Source organism: Monopterus albus, unplaced genomic scaffold (assembly GCF_001952655.1).
Source record: "Monopterus albus unplaced genomic scaffold, M_albus_1.0 scaffold411.1, whole genome shotgun sequence".
Classification (NCBI taxonomy): domain Eukaryota; kingdom Metazoa; phylum Chordata; class Actinopteri; order Synbranchiformes; family Synbranchidae; genus Monopterus; species Monopterus albus.
The window spans coordinates 13,572-26,323 of NW_018128291.1; the positions used below are offsets into that span (position 1 = coordinate 13,572).

The 12,752-nt window shown below is 40.5% G+C and overlaps 1 protein-coding gene across 4 annotated transcripts; it reads left to right on the plus strand.

Moving 5' to 3' along the window:
- Positions 1–15: 15 nt before the first annotated feature.
- LOC109951824 (protocadherin alpha-C2-like) lies at positions 16–12,299 on the plus strand. Of its 4 annotated transcripts, none has more exons than XR_002273667.1 (4): positions 16–5,709; positions 9,557–9,592; positions 10,313–10,506; positions 10,585–12,299. XR_002273667.1 is itself a non-coding variant. In XM_020586531.1 (3 exons), exons 1-2 carry the CDS (start codon positions 5,675–5,677, stop codon positions 9,566–9,568), a joined length of 2,421 nt encoding a protein of 806 aa, XP_020442187.1. In that variant the 5' UTR covers positions 3,948–5,674; the 3' UTR covers positions 9,569–9,592; positions 10,585–12,299. The 4 variants fall into 4 exon arrangements, 2 of the variants coding, with proteins under 2 accessions (XP_020442187.1, XP_020442186.1); XR_002273668.1 differs by having other exon boundaries at positions 3,948–8,083; XM_020586531.1 differs by lacking the exon at positions 10,313–10,506 and having other exon boundaries at positions 3,948–8,083.
- Positions 12,300–12,752: the final 453 nt, after the last annotated feature.

Below are 12,752 nucleotides of genomic sequence, written 5' to 3' on the forward strand. Positions count from 1 at the left end.
TGGAGTATGCCATCTTCTCAGACCTGAACCTGTATCTAGTGATCGGTCTGGGCTCGGTGTCATCCCTGCTGCTCATCACCATATTGGTCACCATCGTGCTCAAGTGTCAGAAACCCAAGCCCAGCATAGCGGCTCCTCCCTGCAGGAACAGTGTGATCAGTGAGAGGAACTCCACCATCGCAGACTCCACTCTGGTCTCCAACGATGCCTACTGGTACAGTCTGTTCCTAGCAGAGACCAGGAAAGGAAAGCTGGTGGTTAGACAGCCTCTGCCAAAGGGCTCCAGGTACATCGTGTCCAGTATACCAAGAGGCACAGGGCTGACAGACACCAGTGACTCTGCTGCTTCCACTCTGCAGGTATGGAAAATTTACAGTTAAAAGTGTAATGCACATATGCTCTTTGAGAGTGTCTATCAATTCCAGTGGCCTCTTTTAATAATGACGTTTCTGTCTTATTATTCCTTTCAGTACCCTTTTTAATGAATTCCTCATAGATATCCAAACATGTCCATTTTTATCTCGTGCTTTTTTTATCAACATTTACAGAAATATACACTCTGGATAGGCTATTGGTTATAATAAAAGTTGACATCTAAGTATTATATAAATGTCGGTACGGCTCTTGGATTTCCTTAAGATTAGAGAAGTTACTGGATATTTGCGAAATCTAGCCATTTCATATATCAGCTTTTGTTGCTCAAGGTAAATAGGTTTTACATTCCACACTGCCTAGGTAACGAGGCAACTGTGTGTCGTTTACGAGACTACATCACTTTCTCCCCAGAACTATTTATCAGCAGCAATGAGAACATACACATATAAATAAAGAGAAAATATGCGGGCAAACTAACTTGTGTCAACATCTGGGATGATTTTACGCACACAAATCGGTGCGTAAAAGTCAAATGCAAGGGCAGTGACACTGTATTTGCACTCATTGCGCAATATGTATGAGGCTTTATGTGTAATTAAAATATAAAAACAAGAGATTTAAAAATTATGAAAACAATACAATGAAAAAAGGAGAAAGAGAAATTGCAGCTGCTTTACCCATATCCCTAGGGAAGATTAAGATAAAAACCCAGGGAAATAGTAAAATAGAGTATTTAACAACAATTTTATTTATTTATTAATAAAAATTAAAAGTTTACATACGGTTCATGTTTGTTCAAGGAAATATTGAAACCCTGGATATTTTACGAAGTGCAAAGACTCATAAATGACTATTCACGTCGCTGCTCTCCAAGAAAACTTATTAAATGGTGAAGTCATTGCTCTCGCGACAGCTCATTGGAGGCTGGGCAGGCAAGCATATTACACGAACATCTCTTCTGACACCAGTATAAAGAAACGTTTTCACTGAAGATCCTACTTAATTTTCCTAGAAGGACTGTTTTTCCTCGCTCTTTGATAACTCGTTTTGAATGATTTTAAATGAGGATGTTTTTCTCAATGGCTCGTCATACCGGTCAGTATTCCCCGAGAGGGCACATTCCCGTATTTCTCTGTCTTTCTGCCATCATGACTACGGTGTTCACCGTCACCCATTATTCTGTTCCCGAAGAAATGGAGGAAGGCTCTGTTGTTGCTAATTTAGCGGCTGATTTGGGATTAGATGTGAAGACTCTTCATAATAGAAAAATGCGAGTTGACGTGGTAGGCAACAAAAAATATCTTGACATCAACAGAGACACAGGGGAGCTGTTCATTTTAGAAAGGATGGATAGGGAGTTTTTGTGCCCCCTTAAGACATCCACGTCCTGCTTTCTTAAGATAGACGCCACGATTGAAAATCCGATAAGGATGTTTAATATTGAGGTGGAAATCACGGATATTAATGATAACGCTCCTCATTTTCGACGTGGAACGATGCATTTGGACATTTCCGAATCGAGCCCCGTCGGAGAGAGATTCTCACTGAACAACGCTGCAGACCCAGATGTTGGAACCAATTCTGTTAAAGATTACCATCTGAGCTCAAGTCAACATTTTGCTCTTGAAATCCAGACCGGGAGAGATGGGTCAAAGTTTGCAGATTTGATTCTGACAAAAGCTTTAGACAGAGAGCAGCAGGCTGTTCATAATCTAATACTCACAGCTGTGGACGGCGGGGTCCCCACGCGCACAGGTACAGCCAGCATCATTGTTCGCGTGCTCGATGTGAACGACAACGCCCCTTCATTTGACAAAGACAAATATGTGGTAGATGTGATGGAAAACTCCCCCATTGGCAGTCTAGTAATCAAACTCAACGCCACAGACTTAGATGAAGGGTCCAACTCTGACATTGCCTATTCATATAGTTTGTACACTTCAGAGAGAACGCAGAAGATGTTTACCTTGAATCCAGAAAATGGTGAAATCAGAGTGAAAGAGATGATAAATTATGAAGATTTGAAACTTTATGAACTGGAAGTTATTGCCACCGACAAGGGGCCAAACTCCTTATCTGGACAGTGTAAACTAACAATACATGTGACGGATATGAATGACAATCACCCAGAGATCTCCATCAAATCATTTCAGAGTCCGATCAAAGAAAATGAACCAATAGACACAGTGATAGCAGTAGTTAGTGTGAGCGACAAGGACTCAGGTGACAATGGAGTGGTTGATCTTCACGTTCCAGATAACATGCCTTTCAGACTGAGGGAATCCTCTGATAACTACTATGAGTTAGTGGTGTCAGAGCCTTTAGACCGTGAGAAGGTCCCAGAATATGACATCACTTTCACTGTTACAGACAGAGGGTCTCCTCCGTTATCTGATAATGAAACTATGACTTTAGAGCTGCTGGACATTAACGACAATGTCCCACAGTTCCCTCAGTCATTTTATACCATACGTGTAGTGGAGAATAACGCACCCGGGGCCTTGCTCAGTTCACTCACTGCGTTTGACCCTGACCTCCATGAAAACCAGTATCTAGTGTATTTCATCCTAGAGAAGGAGATCGCCAACACCTCCATGTCCATGCTGTTCTCCATCAACCCAGAGAACGGTAATCTTTACGCACTGAAAACTTTCGACTATGAGATCGAGAAGGAGTTTCTTTTCCACATCGAGGCCAGAGACTCTGGCTCTCCTCCACTCAGCAGTAACGTGACCGTCCACATCATCATTGTGGACCAGAACGACAACGCTCCGGTCATTGTGTCTCCGTGGCGCGCGCACGGCTCAGTGGTGGAGGAGAAGATCCCCAGATCCACCGATAAAGGCTCTCTGGTTGCCAAGGTGATAGCCTTAGACACAGACTCTGTGCACAACTCTCGGATCACCTACCAGTTTCTACAGGTGACCGATGCCACCTTGTTCAGTCTGGACCAGTACAACGGAGAGATCCGGACCATGAGGATGTTCAGCTACAGAGATCCGCGCCACCAGAGACTGGTTGTTGTTGCCAAGGACAACGGGGAGCCCGCTCTCTCTGCCACAGTCACCATCAAGCTGTCCACGGTGGAGACTGCTGTCAAGGCCCACTCTGATATGACGGAGGTGCCTCTGGAGTATGACATCTTCTCAGACCTGAACCTGTATCTAGTGATCGGTCTGGGCTCGGTGTCTTTCCTGCTGCTCATCACCATATTGGTCACCATCGTGCTCAAGTGTCAGAAACCCAAGCCCAGCATAGCGGCTCCTCCCTGCAGGAACAGTGTGATCAGTGAGAGGAACTCCACCATCGCAGACTCCACTCTGGTCTCCAACGATGCCTACTGGTACAGTCTGTTCCTAGCAGAGACCAGGAAAGGAAAGCTGGTGGTTAGACAGCCTCTGCCAAAGGGCTCCAGGTACATCGTGTCCAGTATACCAAGAGGCACAGGGCTGACAGACACCAGTGACTCTGCTGCTTCCACCCTGCAGGTATGGGGAAATGACCATTTTAACATTAGTCATGTTGATTGTGATGTCAGCACCTGAGAATTTGTATTCACACACCCAACTATTTTTTAAATGTAATACATAAGGAGTCAGTTAACACTGTATAAAAAAGAGGAAAATCATGCACTTAATGTTTAGAAAAATTATTACTAATGATGGTTTAGTGCATCCCTTATTACAAGATTTATTATGAACTCCTATGATTTGCAATTAAGAAAAGATCAAATGGCAATGGCTTTAGCTGATTAGTTCATGCTGAATAATTTGCATGCACTTCAGACATTTATTGAAATACTATCAAATTAGCTACATTGAATGTTTGTTCCAAACTCATGCACTTGATCAGTTTCTTTATAAGCAGAACTGTACCTTTTTTGCCTCATGACCTCAACGATTCTATGCACGTATGCTAAAAGTTAGAGAAACTGTTTGCAACAAAATATACGATGAGCAGTTTAAAAAAGTAATACCAGCAACATGTTGACCCATTCTCCACTAATTTGTCAAATTGCACCTGTAAATGATTTTTGTTTTTTGTTTATTTTTTTGCCATATTCCAAACCACTTATTTCAAGAAAAACACTTTATTTCTATAATATGTACTGTGCTGCTTATAGCAGACTGATCAAGTGAATGGGTCTGAATTGAACTCTTGTGTAACTTGAATGCAACTAATGTGGTGGCATTATCATAAGAGTACCAAGTAAATGTGTACTAACATTTCTTAACTTAATTCATGAACTAATCACATAAAATCAAAGGGGCTTGCTCATTTGTCAGTGATGAGTACAAGGAATTCATGACACATCTTGTGAGAATTTCATGTATTAAGTGATCATGAGTCCCGCATTAGTTACTCGTTACTTTAGTTTATATGATTTGTACATACAAATTGTACCAAATGTCAATATTCCCCTAAAATGAACTGTATCAGAAGTATAAATGCCAGCATGTACATTAACAACACGTTAGATCAGCCTAAGATTGTTGGCAGATAGTTTTCGTTTTAAAATTCCTATATAATTTTAAAAATTTCATAAGTAGCCTAACATGTATTTTTCCTTTACTAAATAAATATTATTGCTATTTCAACTTGGAGTATTCTGCATAGATCAAATAATGAGGTGCAATGAGACAAGGTGTGGGGAACATTGATACAACATTAAATTCAAAATAACGACGGTCAGAAATCATTGATAATCTATACAAAACCACCTGTGAGTTCATCATTTGGCACTCTTTTACGCAGAGATCCCTGTGCGTAAAAGTCGCAAAACACAAAAAAGAAGGTACCAAGATACATGCTCTCTGCCTTTACAGTTATTGTATACAAGTATGACAAAAATAAACCAAACATTTACACAGAAATGCAAATATCTAACGAGCGGAAATTGAAATATGTATGTCAAATGGTCCGAACGCCACCTCCTACTCAGGAAAACAAACTTCAGAAATCAGAAATAAAATGTCACCACGAAACTAATTTCTAGTTTCCTCCGCTGTGATTAACGTAAATTCCACTTATATTTTAAAACAAGATTACTGTTTAAAAAGTTGCACAGACTCAAACGACAGCTTTCGTCGCTGCTCTCCAAGAAAACACACACAGTGATGAGGTCATTGCTCTCACGATAGTTCATTGGAGGAAGGAGTGTCAGTGTTGGCACTGAATGCACGTCACTCCTGGTTGAAACGCAGAGAAACGTTTTTATTTTAAAGCTCCTCGCTTTGTTTGTTCGTTCAGGTAGAGGACGGTTTTCCCGTTTCAAGGCATTAATTACGGAACGTTCACGATGGCGCATCATATCCGACAGCTATTCGGGAAAGGGTACGTTCCCGTATTTCTCTGTCTTTCTGCCATCATGACTACGGTGTTCACCGTCACCCATTATTCTGTTCCCGAAGAAATGGAGGAAAGGTCTGTTGTTGCTAATTTAGCAACTGATTTGAGATTAGATGTGAAGACTCTTAAAGAAAGAAAAATGCGCGTAGACGTTGAAGGTAATAAAAAGTACCTTGATATCAACAAGGACACGGGGGAACTGTTTATTTTGGAAAGGATAGATAGAGAGATTTTGTGCCCCTTAAAAACAACCACATACTGCTTTCTTAAGTTGGACGCCACGATTGAAAATCCGATAAGGATGTTTAATATTGAGGTGGAAATCACGGATATCAATGATAACGCTCCTCATTTTCGACGTGGAACGATGCATTTGGACATTTCCGAATCAAGCCCCGTCGGAGAGAGATTCTCACTGAACAACGCTGCAGACCCAGATGTTGGAACCAATTCTGTTAAAGATTACCATCTGAGCTCAAGTCAACATTTTGCTCTTGAAATCCAGACCGGGAGAGATGGGTCAAAGTTTGCAGATTTGATTCTGACAAAAGCTTTAGACAGAGAGCAGCAGGCTGTTCATAATCTAATACTCACAGCTGTGGACGGCGGGGTCCCCACGCGCACAGGTACAGCCAGCATCATTGTTCGCGTGCTCGATGTGAACGACAACGCCCCTTCATTTGACAAAGACAAATATGTGGTAGATGTGATGGAAAACTCCCCCATTGGCAGTCTAGTAATCAAACTCAACGCCACAGACTTAGATGAAGGGTCCAACTCTGACATTGCCTATTCATATAGTTTGTACACTTCAGAGAGAACGCAGAAGATGTTTACCTTGAATCCAGAAAATGGTGAAATCAGAGTGAAAGAGATGATAAATTATGAAGATTTGAAACTTTATGAACTGGAAGTTATTGCCACCGACAAGGGGCCAAACTCCTTATCTGGACAGTGTAAACTAACAATACATGTGACGGATATGAATGACAATCACCCAGAGATCTCCATCAAATCATTTCAGAGTCCGATCAAAGAAAATGAACCAATAGACACAGTGATAGCAGTAGTTAGTGTGAGCGACAAGGACTCAGGTGACAATGGAGTGGTTGATCTTCACGTTCCAGATAACATGCCTTTCAGACTGAGGGAATCCTCTGATAACTACTATGAGTTAGTGGTGTCAGAGCCTTTAGACCGTGAGAAGGTCCCAGAATATGACATCACTTTCACTGTTACAGACAGAGGGTCTCCTCCGTTATCTGATAATGAAACTATGACTTTAGAGCTGCTGGACATTAACGACAATGTCCCACAGTTCCCTCAGTCATTTTATACCATACGTGTAGTGGAGAATAACGCACCCGGGGCCTTGCTCAGTTCACTCACTGCGTTTGACCCTGACCTCCATGAAAACCAGTATCTAGTGTATTTCATCCTAGAGAAGGAGATCGCCAACACCTCCATGTCCATGCTGTTCTCCATCAACCCAGAGAACGGTAATCTTTACGCACTGAAAACTTTCGACTATGAGATCGAGAAGGAGTTTCTTTTCCACATCGAGGCCAGAGACTCTGGCTCTCCTCCACTCAGCAGTAACGTGACCGTCCACATCATCATTGTGGACCAGAACGACAACGCTCCGGTCATTGTGTCTCCGTGGCGCGCGCACGGCTCAGTGGTGGAGGAGAAGATCCCCAGATCCACCGATAAAGGCTCTCTGGTTGCCAAGGTGATAGCCTTAGACACAGACTCTGTGCACAACTCTCGGATCACCTACCAGTTTCTACAGGTGACCGATGCCACCTTGTTCAGTCTGGACCAGTACAACGGAGAGATCCGGACCATGAGGATGTTCAGCTACAGAGATCCGCGCCACCAGAGACTGGTTGTTGTTGCCAAGGACAACGGGGAGCCCGCTCTCTCTGCCACAGTCACCATCAAGCTGTCCACGGTGGAGACTGCTGTCAAGGCCCACTCTGATATGACGGAGGTGCCTCTGGAGTATGACATCTTCTCAGACCTGAACCTGTATCTAGTGATCGGTCTGGGCTCGGTGTCTTTCCTGCTGCTCATCACCATATTGGTCACCATCGTGCTCAAGTGTCAGAAACCCAAGCCCAGCATAGCGGCTCCTCCCTGCAGGAACAGTGTGATCAGTGAGAGGAACTCCACCATCGCAGACTCCACTCTGGTCTCCAACGATGCCTACTGGTACAGTCTGTTCCTAGCAGAGACCAGGAAAGGAAAGCTGGTGGTTAGACAGCCTCTGCCAAAGGGCTCCAGGTACATCGTGTCCAGTATACCAAGAGGCACAGGGCTGACAGACACCAGTGACTCTGCTGCTTCCACTCTGCAGGTACCGATGACCACTCATTTTAATGCAATTGAAATAAACCATTAATTCTGAGTTGTTTCATAAAAAAAACATTCTACCAAACATTTCATTTCTTCAACTTCTAGCTAAGTAAAATTTGCTTGTGAAGTAAGAGTGATATAAAAATTCCCCATTATACACGATGAAGTTTTAACAATGAATTTTATCCAATGTTTTAAACTACATACACCATGAAAATCAACAGTGCTACCACTAAATGATAAAGTCTGAGTATCAGTGCACAATATACATCTATTTGCCTAAACACTTGTTTTATATTTGATGTCTGTATTTCTTTTGTTGTGCAGTAAAGATACCGGTAGGTTGCGATTTTAGTGTCTGTCAGGTACAAATGGTTCAGACTCATTTTTTTTCATGTCACTCAGTCTCTCTACTTTAGAATGTCTGACTATTTAAAAAAAACATATCCTCAATATCTCTAATATGTAAAAGTGATACCTTTGCTTACCATGTTTAAAACATGCTCTGGAAAACAATATATTTTTAATAGAAAGCAATGCATTAGTGAAATAACAAATGCAACATTTAATAATTAACAAGCCAAAGAAACTACTCAATAAGAGGTCCCACCTGTGCTCTGTACAATATGCTGCAGCATTGTGGATTTGAGGTTTTCTGTGGTTTACAGAGCAGGACTTCCTCTCAATGCTTTGAATTGTTTTACTGCTTCAGAGAAATGTTTGTGCCTATTCATTAAGTCTTCTTTCAAAGAATGAAAGTCTTTGAATAAAACATTCTTTGGACTATTAATTTGTTCTCTTTTAATCATGCATGGCTCTTGATTTACCTTTAAATACACATGCTCTTTGCTGCATATTATTATAAGTGATAAAAAAGAATGCACTATATTATTTTCAGTTCTGCAAAATGCAGCAGCCCAGTGTTGTGCATTTCAGGACACAGGCTCTGCTATCTGTGTGGTGCAGGTCTACTGTCACTGCCAGTATAAAGGTTGAGCACATAATCTGCAGCATTGGAGAGTCAGGATATGTGCCAGATTTGCTGTGCTCTGCATCACCACAACACATACGTATCTGAAAAGCAGAAAGTGAACCTGCAGTTTCCAATAACCTTTACTGCCAGTGTCAGTAACATTGATAACTGAATGTAAGCTGATGCTCTTACTGTTTATCTGTCTCTCTCTGTCTGTCCAAAATGGTAGGTATCGCTCTGCCTGAAGAACAAACATTGCAAAGCTAAATCTAAAATTGTGTGTTAACCCACTTGTTATAGGGCTGATTGTAACAAGCTGCAGTGTCTGTTTTAAAAGGTCACACTAACCTCGGTGTTATGTTTTAAAAGACCGCATTTCACTCATAGTGCCTCAATACCAACTCTATGATGACAGGATACATACACAAATAATCGTTTTTTTTTTTGTGCTTGTGATGTCCTGACCATTAAATTGCTTTTTTTCTTCTCCCCACTCTAAAGTATCCTAAATGAAGGAAGTCCACTCTGCAGTTGGAGGTATGCAGGAGTCTCACTCCCCCACCCTGGATGCCCCTTTATGAATGCTGTTATAGAATTGTGTTTTTTTTGTGCTTGTTCTGTTTTCAGTGACTGTTTTTACTTCTTTTGTCTTGTTTAAATTTTGTTGGGAAATTAGATTTATTTTTTTTTTATTGCCTAGTTAGTTGACATCACATGCAGTATTGGCCTCTTCACGACTGCATTTTTATTATTGTTACTCATATTACAGTCTTACAGTATCATTAAAGGCCACTAAAATGTGTCTGTGCAATCTAACTACAACACTAATTAAAACTACTTCTGTATTTCAGGAGCCACTGCTAAAAGTTTTTTATAGAATTTGATATATCCTAAAAATACAGTCCTTCATTCATGTAACCTGACAAAGGTCTTAGGTTATAATTATCATACTGGCAACTATGTCAATCTGGCTTTTGTTAACACACATCAAAGTTTATCGCTATGCCTTTAAATTAATCATTGTGTTCTCAAAGGGATGCTGTGCATGTGAAGATTATTCTGTGTTCATCCCCTACTAGCCTACCACTACTATATCAGAAGCATATCCTATATTTCATGTCTGTAAGTGGGATTGCTGTTTCTGTATGACTGGGTTGGCTAAAGATGTAATTTGACTGGGTGTTGGTGACTTTATAGAATGACACTTTTGAATTCTTGTCTGCTGTAGTGTGAATTGTGACCCAATTCTTTGTGCAGGAGAGGCGCAAAGTGAAACCAGTCACTCTGTTACCTAGCAACCACCCTCCTCCACATAGTCCTGGAGCATGGTATTCATTGATAGACCCACTACCTCACCAGTATATGTTCAAGGATCTGCCCAACTCCTTCCCCAACTCTGTCTCCCGCTTGAAGCCCCGACCTGAGTGACAGACATCGGCTGCATGAGATATGTCAGTTTGGCCAGTCACAAGGCCGTCAGTGCTCTGCCTATCCTCAAGATTGATCTAATTCTATTGTCTCTTTGGCAGGCATCCACCACCAGCAGCAGCAGTTCCACATAAGGCCATATCTCCACCTGCATACTGGATTCATGCTGAGAGGAAAGCTTCACAGAGAAAAGGAGAAGCCCCTGCCCATCCTGCTCAGTCTGATCCCTGTTCCTTGCAACATGTATTTGTTATGCTTTAACACCAAATGGACTATGGTGGCTTGTCAAGGACATGACCCTCCCCCTCTCTTTCTATAAGCACATGACTGCATGGCTTCAACCATATTCCAAGATCTCCCTGCAAAACAATTTCAAGAGGAGATACCCACATAAAATCAAGACTGTAGGAAAAACTGTACAGGTGGATATTCAAAGAAGCTGCAAAAAGGACTATTAGAGTGGACGCACAGATGTTGAATGACCTTCAAGAGACTGTTTTCCCTCTCCTAAAACAAACAGCAACAAAAATCATTACATTTTCAACCTCTGTGCTTTGTCCTGCTCCACAGTAGCATTGATGTATTTTATATATATAAGTTGACTGAAAAGTGAAAGAGCACAATTAAATGTCAGAAATGCACCAACCTGTGGTTTAAAATAATGTGACTTAAATGAAAATCAGTATTTTATAAGTGTGGTGGTTTTTTAGTTGTTTTTGTTTTGTACTTGACTTTGTGCTTTGTGCCTGAGCTTGGCTTAATTATTTGAATGAGAGTGCTAAGAGATTAATTACCGTAAGCTAATTGGTACAATAAACTGGTTAACAGCAAGGCCTTTAGCCATATCTATCACTCTCCCAGGTGTTTTTGCATGGAATAATCAAAGTACTCTGATAATTGTAGATATTTTATGACACTGAGCAATCCATTTTCTGCCCTTAGGCCTTGCTGGTTTGCCTTTTTAAAACAAGATGAGAGATTATGTCTTAATGGGAAAACATGAGTGCAATACACAGTTGTATTACAAAGAAGGATGATCTTCAGATGTGGTGAAAACACATCTATGATCTCATTCCTTTTTCCTAGTTTCTAGGTAAGAGCAAAACAGCTGGCAGCAGTAAAATATTTTTAGGGATTCAGGAAGTTAAGTGTATGCTCAGTTTAAAGTGTCCACTTAAACATTACTGGAGAATATAGGTCACATGGACTGAACTGAACACAAGTGGATACAATGCGCTTTTGGGAATGGATTAATTATTGTCTCTTTATGACTACTGTATATACACCATGGACATGATCATGTACTTTCACTTTTTATTTTTTAAGCCAAACTCTGGATGTTCTTTAATTCCAGCATCTTCTGAGACTGTGTACAAAGTTGGAAACTCAGCACTGAACATGACAACTTAATGTTTACTTTATAATATTGAAGTTGTGTTTGAATTCACTCAGTCAAACAGGTGCTCATGTGTGTTACTGACTACTTTATGTGTCTGCATATGTATAAATAGGGATACAGATATCACTGACCTATACAATATATCATGTGTTTCAATATCAATATGAACAAAACAGTGGAACTCCTTTGCTGTCTGATTTATTGGTCAACTATGTGAAACAATAACGATCAAACATCATGTACTGTAGTCAACAGCTCACAAGTTGTAATGTATTACAGGCAAACATACAGTAAGTGCTCTTGTACAGTGGTATGTTTATGGTGCACTATGTAGGAGCTTGTGTAATGTGAGCTTATTGTATGCTATGGCCTAGTCTGTGTGATTTAATAAACAGAAACAAAATGGAATAATGAACATAATGATGAACTTGTGACTCTCTTTTATTTTGCATCAAAGGGCATTTGGGAGAGTTGGATTATTGTAAAATGAGTTTTCAGATGACAGTGATAATAAGGTATAGACTTGTGGGTAACACTTTACAATAAGGTTACATTAATTAACCGTACTTAATGCAGTAATAAGCATTAACTAATAGGTAACTAATGCATGTATTAATCATGTACTAATGTTTTTCATGTTAATTAAAGTGTTACCTCATACATTATTTAATAGTTTTTAACGACACTGCTAACATTTGTTGATGCAGTAATAAGCGTTAACTAAACGTTAAATAATACAATAATAAGCATTGCATTCAACAACTTCAATGTCTCTTGGTAATACTAGTAAATTGTCAATAAAGATACTAACATTTATTTCACGAAGTTCACAGCTTAGCAGTTTCATTAGGAGAAGGCTGTTTTAATGTT